General features: G+C 48.0%; 1 protein-coding gene across 3 annotated transcripts in view; it reads left to right on the forward strand.

Moving 5' to 3' along the window:
- The window catches only part of SH3BP4 (SH3 domain binding protein 4), a 38,036-nt gene extending 17,157 nt beyond the window's left edge, over positions 1-20,879 (forward strand). For 2 of the 3 annotated variants that reach the window (XM_065841310.2, XM_071811338.1), the window contains exons 2-5: positions 4,953-5,175; positions 7,697-10,059; positions 17,867-18,055; positions 18,282-20,879. In XM_065841310.2, coding sequence (XP_065697382.1) covers positions 5,058-5,175; positions 7,697-10,059; positions 17,867-18,055; positions 18,282-18,506 — 2,895 coding nt within the window. In that variant the 5' untranslated portion in view covers positions 4,953-5,057 and the 3' untranslated portion in view covers positions 18,507-20,879. Of the gene's footprint in view, positions 1-3,510; positions 3,598-4,952; positions 5,176-7,696; positions 10,060-17,866; positions 18,056-18,281 lie in introns of those variants that run through there. The other variant, XM_071811339.1, reaches the window with a different exon arrangement.
- Positions 20,880-22,200: the final 1,321 nt, after the last annotated feature.

The raw sequence follows: 22,200 nt of genomic DNA on the forward strand, positions 1-22,200 counted from the left end.
TTTCCCCTGAATTTGTACAATGGCCTTTGTGCCTGACCAGCTTCTTATGCACTCTCCAGCAAGAACAGGCATGCAGGTATGGTAGTTATTGCAAGGCTGATCCATCTTGTGTAACGGTGGCTGCTGTTGCTTATGCTTCCCATGGGCATGCGTGTGCCCTGGTGGGATGGACTGTGCGGCTCCCTGGCTTCAATGAGCTCCAGGGAGGGCGAGGAGGTGTGGGATGGGCAGAGATGTCCCTCAGTCCTCCCCATCTCCCTTTGCTGGTGACAGGTACCATGTACTGCTCTAGCTTTGGCTGCACGTGGAAAGACCTTGCTGTCTCTCCAGCCCTGATGATGCCTGGTACCACCCAGCCCCATGAGCCCTCCCAGCTCTTATCAGCCCAAATTCTTGGCAGTCAGGGGTTTTCCATCATTGAGGGGTCCTCTCTCACCTACCTGGGTTGCAGTCAGTGCTTGTTGGAGAAGACCTCCCCTTGGCCAGCAGCAGATCCTGTTTCCCATCCTCGGGGTTTGCAATTTTAGGTATTCCCATGTTTTTATTGCATTTCCTTGCCCGTGGACACAGGGTTTATGCTACCAGTGAGTATTTTTCCTGGGGCTGCTTTTTGGCAGTAACCCTGTTCAGCATGGCCGGATGGCTGTGCTACATCTTTGATTTATAGCTCAGTGTCTGGGCAGGGTGGGTCCGTCCCATGATCCCGTCAGGACCAGTTTGGTGTGATGGATAGAGCTGGGAGTGCTGAGGACGAAGTTTTGCCAGCCCTGCCGTACCACCATCAGCCTGCGCTGGGGGTGCCAGGGGGCTCACCTGGGTCTGTGTGGCTAGGAGGGGAAAGCTTGCGGTTGCATTTCTGGGCTAAGCTGTACCAGACAGTTTGCAGAAGTTATTTTTAACCTTTTCTGTGCTACTGCACTCTGGGAAGAGCTGCTGTTGGAAAGCTGAATTCTGTGCATTCAACTGCTGCAGGAAAAGGACCTTTTCTTTTTAATAGGTTTTTAATAAGTCTTTTTAATAGGTGCTACGTTGTCACCAGCCCTAGACCCTCCCCAAGCCTGCTGCTGCTCCATGCCTGGTAGAGAGGTGATCCAGGAGCAGGTAGAGCACTAATTTGAGACTGTGGAGATCCTTGCTGATCCCCAGCTTGCTCACAACAGCATTTTTACACTGTGAGAACTAGCCAGCCTCTCCGCCCAGAGGAGCACAACTAGGTCTGCTAGGTCAGTCTGCATGTTCTGTCTGTCCCTCCTCCAAAACCTTACACATAGCTCCGGCTAATGCAAAGTGTGTGTTCTGGAAGTCCCTGCTGAAGGCAGCTCTGCTGTTCCCCTGACTGGTGACTCACAGGATGGGCGTCCAGTGATGTCCTCAGGGAGCAGAAGCCCAGTGGATGGGGAGGGGAGGTGCCATAGCTGCTGTGTCACCCCGCATGATGCTGGCATAGGAGCAAAGGGGTATCTGGAGACAAGCCCTGCAGCCCCGCACCGCTCAAAGGGCAGCACCATCCCTGACGCCTCCATGCCCCAGAAAGCTGGTGAGGATTTGTGGGGTGCCAGCCAGCAGCCATGGGACCATGCTAATCAGGGCTTCCCTAAACTCAGCAAAGCCTATTTTGCTAAGAATAGTGACATGGCTGGTACTATGGGGTGTAACCACCGGGGAGCTGCTGCCTGCAAAGCTGCCTGTTAGAGTCATCAGGGTGGGGGAGGCATGCAGCAGGTCCCTCCTGGCTTGCATGGTTGGATTTTACCCTGCAGCATTGCCTATTACGTGTGGGAGTGGGGGAAAAAGGTGTGAAAAGTGGGTGAGGGTGCCTTTGAGCTGATTGCATGACAAGATACTGTTGCACTTGTGTGGGGCAAGCTCTGATTGCTCACTAGTTTCCTTCCCCACCCTCCTCCATTCATTTTGGATGCTGTTTATGGCTTGGGTAAACAGATGGGGCTGGGTTTTTCCTAGTCTGTGTTTAATCCTAGTCTATATTTAAAGTGGTTTCAGAGGAGTTAGCAGACCATTGTCTCAGCTGTGGCTGTAGAAGTGATTTCTAAACAAATCTTCCCCTGTCCACCCACCCTGCTCCCAGCTGTCCCCTTTTATTCTCACAGAGCCAGACTTCGAAGGCTCATCCTTGCTGGTTGTCTGCTCTGCCTTTGCATTCAGAAACATCTTGGGTCTGTTCCCTGAGACTGTCAGCTCGAAAACGCACCTCCCACCCCAAGTCCAGCCATGGGAGTCATGCACCCCCGTCCCTTTGTGTGTGTGTGAGAATGTTGCTATACATCCAGAATGGAGTGAGATGCAGCCAAGATGCTGCTTTTGGGAGAGGAAATACCTCTTTGTAATCACTCTGATGTACATTCTTGTTGCCCTTTGAGACTGCAGGGTGCATGTTGGGGAGATTTTTCCAGCTGTTTCTCTACACAGTCACATCTGCCACAGACCTTTAGCATAAAGCTTCCCATAGAGTTACATAAATACAGGATGGGGGAGCATCCCTGCAAATGCCAGGTACTGCAAAATGTGTGGATGTCAGTGAGAGTTGTTGGTACACAGCTGTAGTGATTGATACAAAAAATTATTTGGCACTGGACTACCAGGCAGATGTTTAAAAATATATTAATGGCTTGCAGTTTGATTCACAATAAAAATCACCTGCCTGTTCTGGTTTATTTCTTGCTTTGTGCAGTGCTTGCCAAGCAGGGGTGACCTTTGGGCTGTCAAAGTGTTTGTTTTTTAACAGGATTGTGCACAAGCATCGCTAAAATTGGTGAAAACTTTGCCACTGAGCTATTTCTGTGATGATGATGCTGCATACCTTGTGGTGGATTTTTTGCCTGTGTAGTTACGAAGGGCTTGAACCCTCCAGCAAGGGAGGAAAAAAACCCAAGAGGCTACCTAGTGTCTGTAAGGTCTCTTTAGGAGGAGGCAGTATCTTTTTAGGGTCTTTGCATGCCAGCTGGAAAACATGCAATCCCCAATAGTGCCTTGTGTTAAAGAGAAACAACAGGCTGCCCTCTGTGGTGGTGCTTTACAAAGGGGTGAGCTTGATAGATGGTGAACCGTGCTAGCAAATGAGAATGTCTTTTCTTCCTCCCCACTGACTGCTTGTGGTTTTTTCTTGCTGCTAACAGCAGCTCCAAGTCCACTGTCTTACCTGGCCGAGCTCTGGTAAGCAGTCTTGACTCAAAGCCTGGTTTCTCTGTATGTAATGCCTGAGGAGCCCTCTCCTCTCTGACTGTACCCAGCAGGACCTGAAACAATGCTGTTCTCAAAAGGAAAAGTGCCCGCACGCAAATTCTCCCTTCCCTTTTCTGGCTGGAGCCTGGTCCATCCCTTCCAGCTAAACGCATTCCCGGCATACCGGCCTGAGGGATGGCTCAGGAAGCATTTCAAGCAGGCTGGTGTATCTCCTGCTTAGGCTTCCCCCTGCAAATTTCCTCTTATTGCATTCCAGAAAAGGGCACCGAATCCTTCAGGGCTTGCTGCTCCTCCTCACTGTGCCAGCGAAGAGAAACTCGCTGGTTTAATAACAGCTGACTGCAGCCAAAGCAATTGGCACTGGTCTTTCTGCTTTCATCAGCTCCGTATTGCCAAGTAAGGAATGTGAGTCTGGGGGTTATTTGTCTGCTTGATGTGATCTTTCAAGCAGATGGAGGAGAAAAAAAATAGAGTGGGAGGGGGAGAAAGGAAAAACAATGTTAGGAGTGGATGAAAAGCCCTTTGGCTTGCTGGACTTAAGCAGTGGATGTGGATATAACTTCTAATTGCATGGGACTTTATTTTTGAGCTGTTGATGCTTTGTAGCCTGACTGGAGTTTTGTAGCAGGTGTGTAGGGAGTAGGATGTAGGGATGCTGGATGGCAGGATTTACTGGGATGATGCCAGGTATTTTGGTCCACACATCTGCTTCCTGGTGCAAACCTGGAGGTGTAAAGTGCAGCCTAGGCTTTGCCTTTCCTTCAGCTTGTAGAGGGGTGCTGAGCTTGCCTGCTCACCCACGTGCTTCTGGCCTTTCTGGCCACCCTCCAAGCTCTAGAGGACATGAGTGACACCAGAGGAGGTCTTACCAGCACTTGCATCAGCTGCTCCGTTGGCGGTCAAAGTGCTGGCTTGCTCTGCAGGCAGCGGGAAATGGGTTAATTTTCTTCCTGTCTCTGGTGAGCTGATCCAGATCTTCTTCCACAAGGTTTCTGAAAGTGTTTTTGAAGTGTTTCGGGGGGCGGGGGGGGGGGGGAAGAGGAAAAAACAATTATATTTTTCTTTTTGGAAACTGTTATCATCCTGTACTAGCTCCATGCAGCAGTTTGAGTGGAGTCAGGTAGTACAAGAAGAGATGTTTCTCTGTCCAAACCCCACCTGGTTGGCTGGATGAGGGGAAGGATGGAGGGAGCAAGTGGGAAGAGCTAGTTCCCATCCTGGGAGATACCAGTGCTGTGGTAGAAGAGAGTGATGACCCAGCTGAACGTGCAAAAAGCCTGTTCCCATGGGTCCTCCATGCTCACTAACCACTGCCCTGGGCTCCTGCAGCATCTGAGTGCTTGATGGTTTTATAAATACTGTATTACAACAGTGTGCAAATGCCACGAAAGCTATTAAGAAATGGGGAGAAGGACCAATTTATGAGCCCGGGAGCAACATATGCCCAAATAACTTAAAGACAAGAAGAATGCTTTGTACAGGGTGGTGGCCAGCAGTAACATCGTGTGACACCCTGCTGTCCTTGTTTGCCAAAGCCATTGGTGATTTGTAAGCAGTGCTGTGCTTGCTAGGCACACTCAGGTTATCTTTCTTGATGTTCTTAATAAGAACATGAGGATGTTCTCCTGTATCGGCACCACAGGGCCAGCGTGCGCCTGGGGAGAGTATCACTGGTGTGTGGGTGGCGTGTTGGGACCTGCTTAAAAAAATTAGCCTTTGCTAACGTTCTGGGGTTTGTTTCTCTCTCCCAGGCTGGTTCCCCAAGGTGACAGCAGGGTCCCCGTAGCCAGCTTTGCTCACGGAGAGGCCATGGCTGCCTAGCATTCCCTGGGACCACGGGGGTTGGCGGGACGGAGATGGCGGCGCAGAGGATCCGGGCGGCCAACTCAGGTGGCCTGCCGCGGTGCAAGTCGGAGGGGACGCTCATCGACCTCAGCGAGGGCTTCGCTGAGACCAGCCTCTGCGATGTCAAAGGTGCGGAGGGATGGGTGGGGACAATGCTCTCTCCTCATTTCGGGTGCATCCTCTCACCTGTGGGCTCCAGGACGGGGTTGGTTACTAATTACCAGACAGCGGCTGATGAAGAGGAGCAGCAAACGCTGATGAGTGCATTCATAGGTGCAAGGACCTGGCACCAAGAGATCCAGCAGCCAAGAGAGGTGACAGTAATGAGGTGGTTGCAAGGGTGTGTTTTCAGCTTCCCCAGAGCTGGGAGATTGCGTGTTGCTTGAATAATCCCTTTTCTTACTTTTATTGCTTTTTCTTCAGTTTATTTACTTTAACCAACATAAAAACTGTTCAGGTGAGAGGGGAGTTACTGTTCCCCCAGCACAAACAGATCCAAAGAAATAACTCCAGGCGGAAGTTAGCATGCGCCGAGAGCCTTTAAAAATAAACATGCACAAAAGTGATTGCTTTTGCAGGCATAGCAAGAGGAGACCTGAACATCAAACGCTCTTGCTGCAAATTAGATTGTTTTTAAAAGCAAAAATAGGAATTGCTTGCATTCTCCAAGGGGTTTATGGTTTTCAGCACATCTGTTAACCCTCCCACTGCTCTGGCTGCATGCACAGCTGGGGGGACACAGGGACGGCTGCTTGCCTGTCTGATCCAAAGGCATAGGGAGACCAAAAATGCCCTATCCCACAGATGTATCTGGCTGCAGCACTGGGTTAACAGTGGCTTCCTACCAGGGTGGCAGAATAGTTTTGATACAGTGTTTATATATAGATTTACACTGAATAAATGTCCTCACAACTTTGCCTACCTGCTGGCAGAGGAAGTGAATCAAAGAGGAGTTGTTCAGGATGTGTGCAAACTCTTTTCTTCTTAGTAATTTGATCCCTAGCATATATTTAAAGACTTTTCTCTGCTCCTCTGTGTCTTCCCTTGCCTTGTAGTTTCTGTGTCCAAGAAGTGCTGCCAACCTGCAGCTAGTCACCGCAGGGATGTACAGTCTGATCTGCTGTCCCTTCATCTCCAGGATCTTAGGGGCTGCTTGTGTTTCTTAAATCCCCTTTTTCCCCTCCAGAGAGTTCTCAAGCCTATTGAAGCAGGTGCTGTCCCAGTTCTCTTGCAGCTCAGCATTGGTGAAAATCCAGATCTCCTTGTTTTCTTAGGTCTGTCTAGTGAGAACACACATTTGAACATTGATGCAAAATCATCTGCATCTTGTTTCTAGTGCTTTTTACAGAAATATGTCCTAAAAGTGAGAGTAAAACCAACAGATACGGTGACATTGTAGGCTTGACCCAGCTGTTCTGCTTGTGGTTGGGATGCCCTGGCAAAAGGACTTTGTGCTGGTGATGCAATTCCAATTTCTGTTAACTGATTTTATTACTAATTGCTGATTTTTAGGTATCACTGGCACTGTTGAAAGGGACATTGGAGGTGCTCTGAGGACCATGAAAGCACTGCAAGAGAGCAATGCTGTGCTGCTTTCTGAGAGTTCAAACTACACAGCCTTCTTTAGAAATTGAGTTATTTTTTGTTAAGGAACTTTGAATACAGGTGCTGTGTAAAAGGAGTGAGATGCTGGGGTTTTTTTGTATGATGTGAAAAAGTAGGATTATGACATGCACTTATTTGTTTCTTACACTGTAACCTGTTTCCCATGTGCAGGAGAGAGGTTATGGCAGATGGAGGGCACTTTTAGCCTGTGCTGAAAGTTATCTTTTGTTTACATTACCTTGGCTTATCACGCTTATCACGTAATCTCTTTGAAGAGGAGGTATTCACCAGTAGCAGCACAGATAACTGTTTGTATGGAAAGTGCAATGGCAATGCTAAAGAGCTGGTGACAAAAGAGCTTGAGAAACTTGCTGAGCAAATTGGTAGGATAATGGCTCTTCCCATGTAGCAATTAAGAGCCCCCCCTAATTAACCTCTCTTATTTTAAATGTGATATATACGGAGGTGACTGCCATTCTAACATGTGCCCATAGGATCTTAGATCCCAACACTCCAGGTAGAAAGGAGAGCTGATAAGAAGGGACTCCGATTCTGTCCAAACTCCCTGGAATATTATCTCCTTGTACATCATTTGCTGGGGAGCTGAGGGAGGCTGTGAGGTGCAGGTGTCTGGTACAGCAGCAGCTGCGTGGGACCCTGCAGCGAGCGGGAGGTTTGTTGCCAAGACAGTTGGCTGCACTGGGAGGGGAGCGGCTTTCCCTGCCTTGCTCCCATGTGGGGTAACAAGTTGCTGCTGTTCCTGTCTCAGCTTCCACTGCTCTTCCCAGCTGTATCAATGTCTGTCCCTTTAGATCCTGAACCCTTTGGGGAAGAGGAACATGAATGTATCAGAAACAGTGAAGGGAAAAATTTTGTTTAAGAATTTTAGTGGGGAAAAAAATTACCTGCAGGTTTGAGAAGCTGTAAAACCGCCTTACTTCACTGCTTAGAGTAGCGTGGATTGCTGACTTGAAATAAATGTTTGCAAGTAATTTGTGACTCTCATGGATTGCTTACGGTGCTGTTTTTCTTCTTGGTTTTGTAGTGCCTTCTCCTAGTGCCTTGCTGGTTGACAATCCCATGTCCTTTGGAAATGCCAAGGAAGTAATAGCAATCAAAGATTACTGTCCAACTAATTTCACCACTTTGAAGTTCTCCAAGGGGGATCACCTTTATGTCTTAGACACATCGGGAGGTGAGTGGTGGTACGCTCACAACACTATGGAAATGGGTTACATCCCTTCCTCCTATGTCCAACCTGTAAACTACCGCAACTCGTCTTTAACGGACAGTGGTATGATAGACAATCTACTGGAGAGCCCTGATGAGGGGGTCAAGGAGTTAGACCTGCTTGGGGAATGGACTGATGTGAAAAGAAACTCTGTAAAAACCTACAATAACAACCCATTCTTGAATGGAGTCCAGACAAACCCATTTCTGAATGGGAATTTGCAAACAGTGCCCAGCTTGGACAGAGAGTCCAACTCCAACATTGCTGTTGACTTGCTGCTCTTTGACACGGGGGCTCCTACTTCAGCTGTTTCCAGTTCGGCTGCTAATAGCAGCCTGGGTAACATTTTTGATGAGTTTCCATCCACAAACAGGCTGGATTTGGAACAGCCTGTGAAAAGGGACAATCCCTTCTTCAGAAGTAAACGCTCCTACAGTTTGTCTGAACTGTCTGTTCTTCAAGCCAAGTCAGATGCTCCAGCATCATTGGGTTTCTTCAGTGGTCTGAAGTCTCCCACCCCTGAGCAGTTCCAGAGCCGGGAGGATTTTAGGACAGCGTGGCTGAACCACAGGAAGCTGGCTCGGTCTTGCCATGACTTGGATTTGCTTGGTCAAAATCCTGGCTGGGGTCAGACGCAACCAGTGGAGACCAACATTGTCTGCAAACTGGATAGCTCTGGTGGAGCTGTTCAGCTTCCAGACACCAACATCAGCATCCGTGTACCAGAGGGCCATGTGTGCCCTGGGGAAACGCAGCAGATCTCCATGAAGGCAATGCTGGATCCACCGCTGGAGCTGAACAGTGACAAGTGCAGCACTATCAGCCCGGTCCTGCAGATCAAACTCAGCAATATGGAGGTGAAAACCTTCATCCTTCTGGAGATGAAGGTGTCAGCAGAGGTCAAGAATGATATCATGAGCAAGAGTCTGGTAGGACTACAGTGCCTGCGGAGTGACATGAAAGAGGGGCCATACACACCAATGCAGCTGAACTATTCCTATGGGGACATGATCCAGGTGCAGCTGGAGAACCTGGAGCCTTGCATGTACATTGCGGCTGTAGCCCAGGGGCAGAACATCCTCTACCCTTACACTGTTTGGGATTACATCAGCAAGAAGATCACAGTTGGTGTCTATGGCCCAAAACACATTCATCCTTCCTTTAAAACCGTTGTGGCTATGTTTGGGCATGAATGTGCACCGAAGACTCTCCTGGTGAACGAGGTCACAAGACAGTCCCACAGCCCAGCTCCTGTTGCCCTCCAGCTCTGGGGTAAGCATCAATTTGCTCTGTCCCGGCCTCAGGATCTCAAGCTCTGCATGTTCTCTAACATGACCAACTATGAGGTGAAAGCTAGTGAGCAATCCAAAATTGTGCGAGGCTTCCAGATGAAGCTGGGCAAGGTCAGCCGCCTTATCTTCCCCATCGCATCCCATGACCCCAATGAGCTCTCAGACTTCACGCTTAGGATACAGGTCAAGGATGACCAGGATGCCATTTTGACCCAGTTCTGTGTCCAGACACCACAGCCTCCTCCAAAAAGTGCCATCAAACCGACAGGGCAGAGGCGGTTTCTCAAGAAGAACGAGGTTGGAAAGATCATCCTTTCACCTCTGGCTGCTACTGCCAAGTATCCAGTTTTTCAGGACCGGCCAGTGTTGAGCTTGAAGTATGGCAAGCTACTGAAGACAGTGGTGCGGCAAAGCAAGAACCACTATTTACTGGAGTACAAGAAAGGAGATGTCATAGCCCTCCTCAGTGAGGAGAAGATCAGGTTGAAAGGGCAGCTGTGGACCAAGGAATGGTATATTGGCTACTACCAGGGTAAAATAGGTCTTGTGCACACCAAAAATGTGCTGGTGGTTGGGAAGGTCAAGCCCAGCTACTTCTCTGGGCCAGATCTCACCACCAGCTTGTTGCTTGAGCAGATCCTGAGGCCCTGTAAGTTCCTGACCTACATCTATGCCTCCGTGAGGACTCTGCTCATGGAGAACCTCAGCAGCTGGCGGTCCTTTGCTGATGCGCTGGGGTACGTGAATTTGCCGCTCACATTTTTCTGCCGAGCAGAGTTAGACAGTGAACCGGAGCGAGTTGCCTCTGTTTTGGAGAAGCTGAAGGAAGACTGCAACAACACTGAGAACAAGGAGAGGAAATCCTTCCAGAAGGAACTGATGATGGTGAGTCTGGGGTCTGATGAGGACATATTAACTCCCTGCTGTGCAGGGTGATTAGGGTGAATGGGAGGTGGAAGTTCACTAATTCAGTCTGTAGAAAATTAAGTGCGTGTCTAAGGTTTACTGCAGGCTGCTTCTCACAGCCAGGTGGAAGTTCAACCCTGCAGTTGTATCTGCTGGTGGGTTCCTGTTTTAATGAGGTCATGGCTGTAAATGAGGGATGGGGTGGGTGAAATACGATAGGTAGGTATGTGTTTTGTGAAGGCAGCTAACAGGAAGCCCCTATTTGAAGCCCCTCAAGATCAAGCGTGGTTTTTGGTCCAGTGTTTTCATAGCACTCAACTGGTTCTTGCTGCTGAGTATTTAAGTTTCAACCTTCAATGATGCACACATCAAGGAGTTACCAGAGAGCTACTGGTCTCCTCAACCTTGGTGTCAAAGTGTGCATCACTAGGGAAATTCTGATGGAAAACTGAAAAGAGGGCAAGAAACACAAAAGCTTTTCGTATATGGAGCAGGATAGGTGAGCCACCTCTCAGGTTATGTACTTCTGCATCAGTAGATGTGTCAAAGCATGCCAGAGAAGGGTTTTTACAGCTGCTGAGAAGGATGCTGCACCTTTACCTTCATGAAACAGCCTCAGATTCCTCTATAATAATGTTCTGTGTGCCCCATCTGAGTGGCAGCTAAACTAAGGGTACCTCTGAGCTGGGATGCTTTGTGTCCAACTGTAGGTTGTGTTTGCAAATGGAAATGCATGACTTCTGTCCTGGAAGTTGTTTGGGGAAGTGTTGCCTGCAAGTATTTCTAGGATGCTTTTAAGAGGTCTCTTACAAGAAATTATTTTCGTGATCATTTGTATCGTTTTGTAGGGAGTGAGCCAAAGAAAATAGAGGATAAAATGTCTGGAACAGATTTGCAGATCTCACCTCTTAACAGGCTCTCCTGCAGAAGCAGGATAACTGAGTTACAATATGAATCATGTTGTTTAAAATGCCAGATGAATTAAGGAATAGCTTTGCTTGGTGATGATGGGTGCAGGCAGCAGCATACAAATGAAATTACAAGTGGGCAGCCTGAGTAAAGAGAGCTGGAGCCAAATGAAGTATTTAACTTCCCATAATCCCTTTGATTAGAAGGGGGAAATGTGAGGATCAGGTGCAAGGTGTTCTGAAAAGCCTGGAGCCCTTTGTTACTCAGGAAAATACTGTCCAGTGAGTTTCCAGTGCCTGGGTACCACTTTGTGGCCCACAGGGCAATGTTTTAGCTTTGACTTTCAGGTGCCAGGTCATACTACCAACACTGCTTCTGTTGAGGGGTTCTTCTGGCCATCATAGGCAGTTGTCTCTCTTTTTGGGGCCACCCAGGAAGGGAAGATACCCACTGTGGTAGCTGAGGTTGGTGTCTGGCCCCATGGTTCCCCCAAGGGAGTGTTTGTTTCTTTTATCATTAACCTCAGTGAACAATAGGGTGAAATGTGTGCTCCTCTTGTTGGATGCTTCCAAAGGCTTGGGTGCTGTTTGCCTTATCACTTTGCAAACCTGTAGGTGTTTCTTTTATCTATTCCCTTTGTCTCCAGGGGTCCCAGACAGTCTGTAGGTCATGGAAAAACTATGCCAGACCTCAGTGGGGAGAAGGGAAAGATAAGGCTCTTTTGGATACTCAGAGAGCAGCTAACTCAAGGGGAGGGCCATAAGCTGCAGGAAAACATCCTGCTTCTCGACAGACACCTGGAGTGCAGAGTCCCAGAACAGGTTTTATTTTCCTTGTTTGAATGGAAGCTAATCCTGAGCATTGGCTCTGTTTCCTGTTCTTTGTGAGTCTGAGCCTGTTGATAAAGGATGAGCTCCCCTCCTGGTAGAAGGTGATGCTTCATCTAAACCCCTTGCTGCTGTCAAGTCCTCCTTAGTTTATGGAGAAATTAGATTGAGCCTGTTGTGTTTGTTTTGTTTAAAAAAAAAAAAAAAAGTAGATGTTCCAGGGGATGACAATGTAGCAGTAATGTATTTTGTTGTGTTTAAATCTGATTTTATTTGTAACAAACTGACTCACTTTCTGACATCTGTTGGCAAGAAGAACTGGTTGGATTAAGCTCTCTTCTGGCCATTTCATCCCAAAGTTGGTCATCTCCTCTCAAAGGGACTGTGAAGGGAGAAGTAGTAAGCAAGCTTATCTGACTTCAGTGCTGAGTACACAAAATTGCAGTGACCAAACCATGCACCAGCAGCTAAGCATGGAAAGGCCCAGTTTTGATGACTAGTTAATAAGTAATCTGCACTTAATTTTTTTTTTTTTTTTTTTTTTGCTAATCTAGCACTAGCAGTGGTATGTGAGGGTAACTGGGGGAATGTTGCTCAGAAGTTAGTCATCACATCTGAAAGAGAAACTTTCCACTTCCTCCTTTCTGCTGTGGAAAGCAGGCAGCACATGGATGAGCTTCCTAAAATAAACTGGGCATGGATGCAAGAAGAGCTGGTTGCAGCTGGGCCACCGGTACCTGGCCATTCAGTGACTGCACTACCTGGTCCTTGGGAGCTGGCATTGGACATGTCATGAGACACAGCATTTCTCTTTCTCTGAATTTTTCAATATGATGTTTTTATAGAGCTTTGCATTTATCATCCTTTCAAATAGATACTGCTGTTGGGAAAAACATGAGTCTGCTGGGAATGCCATTGGGCACGTCAGCAGAGAGCTGTGGAAACTATGAGCTTTTTCTTCTCCTGGCTGCTTCTAAAGATCACACAGCAGATGATGTTGGGATTTTTTTTTTCCTGTTTTCTATCATTTGTTCTCACTGCAGGCATCTGCATGCTGCCTTTCTTCTACCAAAACATGCTGTTTGTCACTGGTCGATATGCAGGCCTGACCTTCTGAGGGAACTGCTGCCTTGCTACGGCCAAGGTTAAACACAGAAAAAACTTACTGCCCTGGTTGGTTAAAGCCTCAGACCATTTAGGGACATGGTTCAGTGCTAGAGTTAGGTTGTGGTTGGACTCGGTGATCCTGAGGGTCTCTTCCAATTGAAATGATTTGATGTTCTATGATGTGATGCCTGTTCCCTTTAGATATCTTGTTTAGACCAGAGTTTCTTATTTTCCAGAGCACTGGAACAGGCTGCCCAGAGAGGTCATGGAGTCTCCTTCTCTGGAGACATTCAAGACCTGCCTGGACACATTCCTGTGTGATCTGCTCTAGGTGAGGTGGGTTGGACTAGACGATCTCCAGAGGTCCCTTCTAACCCCAACCATTCTGTGATTCTGGAGCATGTCAGCCCAAGGCTGCTCACACCGGGCTTCTCTTGTTCTTCCAGCCCAAAGCAATCTGCTGGCTAATGGTAGTCCCTGTGTTGAATTTGGGTCCAGAGGGAAAGCTCAAGTCCTGCCTTCATGGGAGCAAAGTCCCACCACACATACAGATCTTGGACATTGTTCCCCTAAGGACCCATGCTGCACCATGCTGAAGCTGGGGATGTTTTCTGTAGGGCATGGCTTGTCCTTGCATAGTTAAGCTGCCTGCAGCACAGAAGGAAGAGGAGTTGCTTGCAGGCTTCCAGCAAGGTCTTTTCATGCACAACATTTGTGAGTTGTGCCCTGCACCCCTGTCAATTAGTAGAAAGCTGCAGAAATGCTGCCGATGCCTTTCAGCTGTTGTGTTGTCCAGGCTCCTTGCTCCATGGACAGTATAAGATAACCTGCTTTTATATTCTGGGGATGGCAGGAAATCTTTGCTGGCTTCCTGTCCCCAGTGCAGCAGTTGCAAACCCTGTGACCCTGTGTCTTGCTCACATGCAGTTCTGCTCCTGGAAAAAAAAAAAGCTGCTTGCAAATGCTTTGATGGTACCTTGTCCAAGCTACCTGGGAGTGTGGCTGATGGCGTTTGGTGTCATTTCAGAAGTAATGCCTAAAGTACCCTGAGACCCAGCCAGGCACCGTATTCAGGGAAATTGTCACACACAGACCCTGTGCCTGACTGTGTTAGGTAAAAAAACAAAACAAAAACAAGAAACCCACAAAAACAAACAAACAAAAACAACCACAAACAAAAACAACCACAAACAAAAAAACCCTAGTATTTAAGATCATGAGTGTGTAATGTGGTATTTTAAGTGTGGGTGATTGGTGATTTTGGGGGTGCTGCCAGCCAAAAGGAGCAAGTGAAAGAGGTGTTTCATCCCTAAAGCATGTGTTATGTTGGGGAGTGCTTGTACAGAGACAACTCATTTGGGCCAAAAACCTGACCTGTAGCCTGGAGAGAGCAACAGGGACAGGAGCCTGTGCATGAGCATCCTCTGACCCTGCAGGTCTCACTAGCCCCTTGGGGACACAGGCCTTTCTCCCCGTGTTTTTGGAGGTCCCAGGAGGGAGCTGTGGCACAGTGCTGCCCCAGGCACATCATCTGCCTGTCACACTTGGGTCATGTCCCTGCCTTGGCACACATCCCTGCAGCAGTTAATGGGACACAGAGTATTGCTGCTTATGGTAACTGCATCTCTGCTTCCTCCACAGAGATTTTTGGAGGGTGACTAATGCATCATAACACTTGGACCTCCTGAGGTGCTTTCCAATTTAAATACTATTAAAAAAAATAATCATTAGTTTTAAAAGTCCATTTCCATAACAGCTTCCCTGTGTGCCTTGCATGGTGGGTACATGTGAACTTGGTGATGCTTTCCACTCCTGGGACAAAGGAGAAAGGTCTTTGCTCCTTTAGTTTGACTGAGGATGGGGCACAAACAAGACCCGCCCCAAGCTCAGACAGCATCTCTGGATTACGGGGGTCAGGGCTTTGCATTTGTGCATGGAAGAGCAAGCAGGGCTGGAGGCTCGCGGGGTCAGACCTTTAAGGTTGTGGTGATAGGCATGGGTGGCAATGCATCTGCAGGTGGTCTTTGGGGTTGCCTTTTTCTTCTGGCTTGGCTTGCTTTCCCCTAGATGCTGTTTTTTGTTGTTAGAGGACAGGAAATGGGATTCTGTGTTTCAGAGCCGAGATGTAAATTCAGCCTCCCCTGGATGCCTTTTAAGTAGAGGCGCTTCTGCGCAGCTTTGAACTGGGATTTGAATATCAAACCATCTCCTTTACTCACTTGTCTGGTGCAGCTGCATCAAAGCCGCCCTGAGGTTAATAAATGCTTTGGAGGGTGCTGGTGAGGTGCAACCCAGGTCACCCCTCTGCAGGGAGCATGGCTGGGTACCAAGGGATGTACCCAGCTACCCAGAGAGGTTTGTCCAGGGCGAGGGAGGAGGGTGGAAAAAAATTGCAATGTAATCCTGAAAGCGCCTGCTGGAGGATTAAGTCTGTGAGTCCTGCTAATCCTGGCCAAGCAGTCAGGGCTTCCAGGAGAGCCCAGTGTCTGCCCGTGTTTCATGTGTGACAAGAAGAGCAAGTTGTGCCCAGGCCAGGAAAAAAAGGCATTGCGCTTATCACTAATATTGCCCCTTTGGCTCTGACTTTAGTGACTGTGTGTCTTTCTTGCACCCCATCCCCACCTGGCTTTGGTGCTGTCCCCATCTCTCATCATCTCTGCCTGCTCTCCTGCATTTTCCCCAGCTCCTTATTTGTTTGTTGAGCCTCCTAGGTCAAATGACCAGGGGCAAGGCACAGGAAGTAGGTGGTTCTGTGGCCATCAGTAGGTTTCAGAGTTAATGTGCTGCACTGCAGGGAGCAATCTCTTCCAAAGCTGTTGCTTTGAGTGATTATGCAATACTCGACTATGTGGCCTCCCAGCTGCTTTACTTGATGCAGTTTCTTGTTTACATTGAGTGCAGAAGGAACAGGAGAATCCATCTCCTGCAGCTCTATCCTTCTTAACCCCTGCAGTACACTTGGCTCCAGGTGGCCTCCTCTGCTGCCTCAGGCTGCTCAGCCTCCAGCAAGAGATGAAAGTGGCTCATTTACCCTGCTTTGTTAAATACCAGCTTGTTTTGGGGTTTGCACACAGGTGATCCAAGCTGCCTGGAAAGGCGGGTTTGAGGGTGCTGAATCTGCCCTTCCTTAGGACCATCCGAATCCTCTGCCTGCAGACAAGAGGGTGATGAGTCGGGGGGCTGGGTGGCAAGGTAGCATTGTCTGGATAGGAGGCAGTAATGGCACAGGTGTGAGATCTAAATGCTTCTTAATGCCCTTTAAAAAAGAATTAATGCTCTTTTAAATGTATTTTCCTTTCTTGCTTAACAAGAGGGTTTATTATTTCTCTTGCTCATACAGGAAACCAGTGTAAGCACTTTGGAGGAGCAAACAGCCTTGTCTGCAGCTGTAATTAGATTCAAGCCCAGCTTTAAGCTGGAAACAGATAAGGGAAAAATCAGCATATGTTTGCTTTGCAAATTGCTGGAGTGGTTTCAGATGTTCCCATCTTCCCCCAACTGTCCCTGTGAAACTGTCTATGGAAAGACTTAACCCTTCTTCTGCCCCAGAGCCAAAGCAGCTGGGGTTTGCTCAGACCCTCTATGGCAGGAGAAGATGTCAGGACCCATGCTGGCAGAAAGTGGGCAGATTCTGATTGCATGTGGACCACCACATCCACAGTTTCTGTAGTAGCTAGTCCCATGCTGTTGCGAAGGTATGGGTGATGTTCCTCACGAGGACACAGGCCAGTGTGGCTCCTTAGGTGCTTGCTGGTGCTCAGCATCCCTTGGGGGTCTGTCCCCTGCATCCCTGAGGTTTATTGAGGGGGAACCCCTTGTTGAAATGCTGAGCTCTTGGTGTTCACCCATCCTGGAGCCACCATCCTCAGTGTGCTGGTGCCAAAGCTCCAGATCTGGCTGTAGGAAGACAAGAGCATACTCAGCATAATTGAGGGTCTGTTTACTTGCTTTCCATGGTTTTTTTTTAAAAAAAAAAAAAAAAAACTACCTTTTTGTAGCCATTTGAGGTTCGAAGTGGGATTTGCCCAAGGACTGGGGTTGCTGTTGAGGTTCTTGCAGAAGATGGGGAGCCTTGGATGTTGATTCTGTGGGTCAGATCCTGTCCTCCGATAATTGCCACTTAAACTCTTCCTTGTCATGGATTTTCTGCTGTTGCAACTTGTTTTCCACCTTGAGCAGGTGTAAATATGATTTGGTACCGAAAGATAGGAGCTAATGCTGCTCTGTCACTTCTTTTTCTTGGCTAAGTTATCACTAGTTTGGAAACTGTGACTGCTGCAGTGCCTCTTCTCTGCTTCTTCAAAACCATTTGCAGAGAATCTCAGCATTTAGGTCAGTAAATGATGCAAAAGGGGATGGTTTCTGAACTTGCACAGGAAGGCAGAGGGGTGGTGAGAGGAGCAAGAACATCCTAAGCCAAGCGATGGTCCTGTAGTGCTGCCAGCTGGCCCTTTGCCTGGGTCTTGTCCCAGCCCATCTCCTCCCAAGGCTGATGTTCAGGTCTTGTCCCAAAATGTTCTGGCTGGCCTGTACCCACCCATTCATGCTGAACGATGGTGCTTCTATGGGCTCAGGGAGGCAAGCTGCATGGGTTGTGCTGGATTAGTTACTTTGATTAAAGGCATCTGTTTTTCCCAGCCCCTGGGATGCTTTAAACTGCTTATGATGGCGCCTGAACATCTTGAGGGGTTGCCTGGAAAATGAGGCTGCGGTGGCCAGCCCAGGCTGCAAGCCTCACTGGACAGGGATAGGGTGCTTCATTCAATTAATGAGATTACTTTGCTGCCAAGCATGGTGGCCTAATTTCACCAGCTGTCACTAAAAGGAGGTGGGAGGATTTTTGGGGTAGCTTCTCAAGGGGCTTCCCAACATGGTCCTCTGGGTCACCTGCCATCTACTACCTGCTTTGACTCTATTGTTTGATTTTCACTGCTGTCCTTCAGGCTCTGCTAAAAATGGACTGCCAAGGGCTAGTTGTCCGGCTCATCCAGGACTTTGTGCTGCTGACCACGGCCGTGGAGGTGGCCCAGCGCTGGAGGGAACTTGCTGAGAAGCTCACCAAGGTCTCCAAGCAGCAGATGGATGCTTACGAGGCCCCGCACCGGGACAAGACAGGGGTGGTGGATAGCGAGGTGAGAGTGGATGAGTCTTAGTCTCCATGGGTCTCCTTGGGTTGCAGATACCTCCAAAGCATGTTCTTCTGGAGCTGCTTTGGAGGATAAAACTGAGTTGGGTGTAGTAGGGAAATTTGGGAGTGATTTTCCTTAGGATTGTGCTTATTCTGGGATGGGTGATGGCTTGCTTGCCAGCCATCCTGCCTAGCTGAGCTCTGATTGCTTCTCTGCCCCATCTCCGCAGGCCATGTGGAAGCCAGCGTATGATTTCCTTCTCACCTGGAGCAACCAGATGGGTGACAGCTACCGTGATGTGATCCAGGAGCTGCACACCGGGCTGGACAAGATGAAGAACCCCATCACCAAACGCTGGAAGCATCTTACGGGCACCCTGATCCTTGTCAACTCCTTGGACATACTGCGGGCAGCTGCTTTCAGCCCGCAAGACCATGAGGATTTTGCCATCTAGCTCCTGTGGTGATGTTCTTGTCCACATCCTCTTTGCTGGGGTTTTTCCTGTGCTTTTTTCCCCACTTTTTGAAGCAGTTGACTTTAAAGAGAAGTGGAGGTTTCTCTCCTCAGATTTTAAGAGCCAAAGTTTGCAAGGTCTCCACCAGGACTGGAAATCAGCAGGAGAGATCCCTCCTTGATGGGAAGGCATCCGGAGGGGGATGGCTTTTCTTATGGCATTGATACCAGTTAAACTATTTCTTACTAAAAAAACTTCAAAGGGGGCAGGAGGGGCGGGGAGGGATCACAAAAAGAGATCACGTTTTTTAGCATTTACAAATAAAAGTCTAATTTTTGTAATGAGCAGTAAAGATTGTAACCGCTTTAGGGGGAAACTGTGGCTGGTTTTTTACATTATAGAAACCACTTTTAAATTATCGTTTTTGAGACAACCATGAGTCATGTAAATAGGTATTTTAAGAGGAAGCACAGTAAATGACCTTTCCCACCCCACGGTTAGGCTTTGGCTAACTCCCAGATGTGACTGTAAAGCACAGTATGAACTTGGGATTTGGGATGTCTGCAGCCCAACAAGCATCTTACACCAAAAGAGAGCTGCTACTTTGCTTTTTTTTTTTTTTTTTTAACACCCTGTTGTTTGATTTTTGTTTTATTTTCACATCTCTGCAAACATGGATTTTCTCATTTGCCGACAAGAAGATGCTTGTTGCCTCTTGTCAGATGCACGGGTACTGTTTTAACCAGGAGAAGCAGCCACTACCCCTTGCGCTTCATCCTGCCCAGGTGCTGCGGGACGTCTGTGGAAGAAACTGGAGGTTTGAGGTTCAGCAGAGACCTTGGGAGATGGAGGATGGTGAGAGTGGCTCACCGTGCCATGGCAGCAAACTCTCCAGATGCTCCTGCTCTGGGGAAGAGGTCAGAAAAAGGAAGGGAACTGTTTCAATCCACACCTCCATTTACACGCATTTGAGATCTGAGTTCATTAGAGGTGCTCTAGATGCACTACATGACTGAACACTCATTGCCTTTGATACCAGAGGGCTTTGAATGGGGCTCTTCAAGACTCCTGAAGTCCAGTTTAACTTGTAAATAATCTTTGCTATAAACCTGGTGCCATCAAGCTAAATATCTGCAGCACCAAGTGCCCGTATTTCTCCCTGTCTGTTTTATAGTTGAGTCTTTTGAATGACTCCTCCTCCTCCTCCTCCTTCACAGCTTTCAAATATTTTACGTGGGAGGGAAATATTTTTGCACAGAAGGATTGTTTTAAGTGCAAAGTCTCTTTATAGTGAAATGCTGCTACCACAGAAAGATTAGTTGTTACAGGATGATTTTCTTTCAGGTTAATTAAAAAAAAAAGATAACGGGGAAGGTATCTGACAGATAGTGCTGGCACAGCAGCCTCGAAAGGGAACGGTCTTCTTTCATCTTCCCAAAATCATGTTCCCAGAGGCACTCTTGCTGGACCCCACAAGAAGTAAATAGCACCTTAATTTCTCCTCAGGGGCTTTAAGGAGTTTCCTATGCAACTTGATGTAGCACAGAGAGAGGGTCCCTCAGCAACTGAGCCCACTACATGTCTCCTTTCTCTTTCCTGAAGGTGCCCTAAGAACACATTTTTTCATGCACGAGCAAAAGTTTCGTTTGCTATAGGGAATCCTCCTGCCAGGGCATGCGTGCAGGCAGAAGGACAGCTTTCTCCCAGGCGTTTATCCAAATCTTGGCTTTTGCCGTTCTCCAAAGTGGAATGTGCTGTAAGAGGGGTTGGTCCATGCAGGCACTGGAGCTCTGCAGAACGGCTGTGCCACGGACCCTCGAGGGTGTCAGCAGCAGGTGAGGGCAGGAGTTTGAGCCTCCTGTGTTTCAGGGATGCCCCTGAATAATTTCAGTATTTTCTTTTTTTCTGTTTTTCTTTATACATATATATATTTTTTTTTTTTTTTTTAATCCCCTTTGATTTTTCTGACTACCTCAGGTACTCCGTATATCCAGCTTAACATTTCAGCAGCAGCCTAAACCAGGCTGTGCTCAGCTCATTGACAGTGTGTGCCCTCCCTGAGACTCAGGGAGCGTGGCTGGCATGTTTTGGGGCCTGTGGGGTGACTGCTGCGTTCATTTGTCCCTGTCCTCAGTCTGAATCTGGTCCCTCCCTCACATGCCAGACTGGGCGTGTGTCCTTCAGATGCCTTCTGCCCCCTAAACATCAAGTCCTTCTCCAAAACTTCGGTCTGGGCTTTGCATTACCACTCTGTGCAGTAACTGGTTATTGTACTTACTGTTTAATGTTCTTTTTTTTTTTTTCTTTTTTTTAAAGAAAAAAATTTTCGGAAAAAATATACTATTAAAGCTGTTACTATTCCAGTGCTCCTGAGTAGATGTCATCTGCTGTTGTCTCTTCATCTCAAAGCAGCTTGGATGTGTGGGATTAATTTAGTGGGTTTTCCATCATGCCCACAGCATGTTTCTTGCAGCACGTTTCCACACTTAGAGCCAGTGGTCCTCTGGGTCTGATCTCAATGATCTTCCTTCCCTGTTCCTTTTCATCCTGACTTTTCTGGGGGAAAGTCACTGGAAGCAATCTGGCCTCCAAAGGTGCTGCTTATGTTCAATCACGAGGAAAGAAACTTTGTGAAATGGGAAAAAATTGTGTTGCAGGGTTTGTTTCGATATGGAGACAGTTTTCTGACTGTTTTCTGAATAGAGAAAAAAAATCCTTGTATCTAGCCAAGTCCGTGAAAGTGAAATATTCAGTGAAATATTTGGCTGAGACATGGTGGTTTGATTTTTATCCTTGGTAAACGTGTCTTGTGGTTCATTATGGGAGGGCACATCCAGGCTGCTGAGCTGGGACTACCGCATCTTACGGGTGGTGAGGAGGATGTGTTGCGTACAAGGATGTGCTTGGGCCTTGCTTGGCACCCGTTGTTCCATCCATGCCTGGTTGGGTGTCACTGCGTACCCTCCTGAATGCCTCAGACACTTCTTCCAAGCAGGATGAGCTTGGAGGAGAATGTGCACTGATGGCAAAAGACTGCACAGAGCTGTGTACCAGTCCCTGCTGATACCAGGCTGGAAATTCCTTTTTCAGCATAATGTGACTTGATTTCCAAGGTCTAGCCTAGGACAAGGTGAAAAGAGCTGGAGGAGAAAAAATAATCAGGTAACCATTTTGTGGAACTTGTGAGATAAGGATTGTACTGAACATGCTTTGGCATTGTCAAAGGGAATGAGCAAACAAGTTCATGCCAGGCTCTTCCAGGGATGATGCACCAGGAGCCAGCTGTTGGTTCCATCTTTCCTCAGTACCCTGACCTCAGCAGTCTCTTGTTTCCCAAGCAGATATTTTTCCATTTAACCCATTTAAGTTTTCAGCCCTACCTTCAGGAGGGTGTTGGCCTCCAAAGCAGGGTGATGGATGTACTGCTGGTGTGCTCCTCCAGTCCAGGTTTGCTCAGCCCTTGCAGCATCATCCCCACCCCATTTGGTGCCCAGACCTATGGTTGTCACAGGATTTAGGCTGTGGTTCAGATACCACCCAGGCTCTTGGGGTGTCAGTCAATTCATGACCCTTGGTGAGGTGTCCTGGAGAACAGGGCTGCAGCATGAGCACTGCTACGGCCCGGAGGCTTGGCCATGGCTACTGGAGAGCAGCTGTGTTGTGGCCAGCATTTGTGCTATAAAACGGTCCATTT

Source organism: Patagioenas fasciata, chromosome 7 (genome assembly GCF_037038585.1).
Source record: "Patagioenas fasciata isolate bPatFas1 chromosome 7, bPatFas1.hap1, whole genome shotgun sequence".
NCBI lineage: Eukaryota > Metazoa > Chordata > Aves > Columbiformes > Columbidae > Patagioenas > Patagioenas fasciata.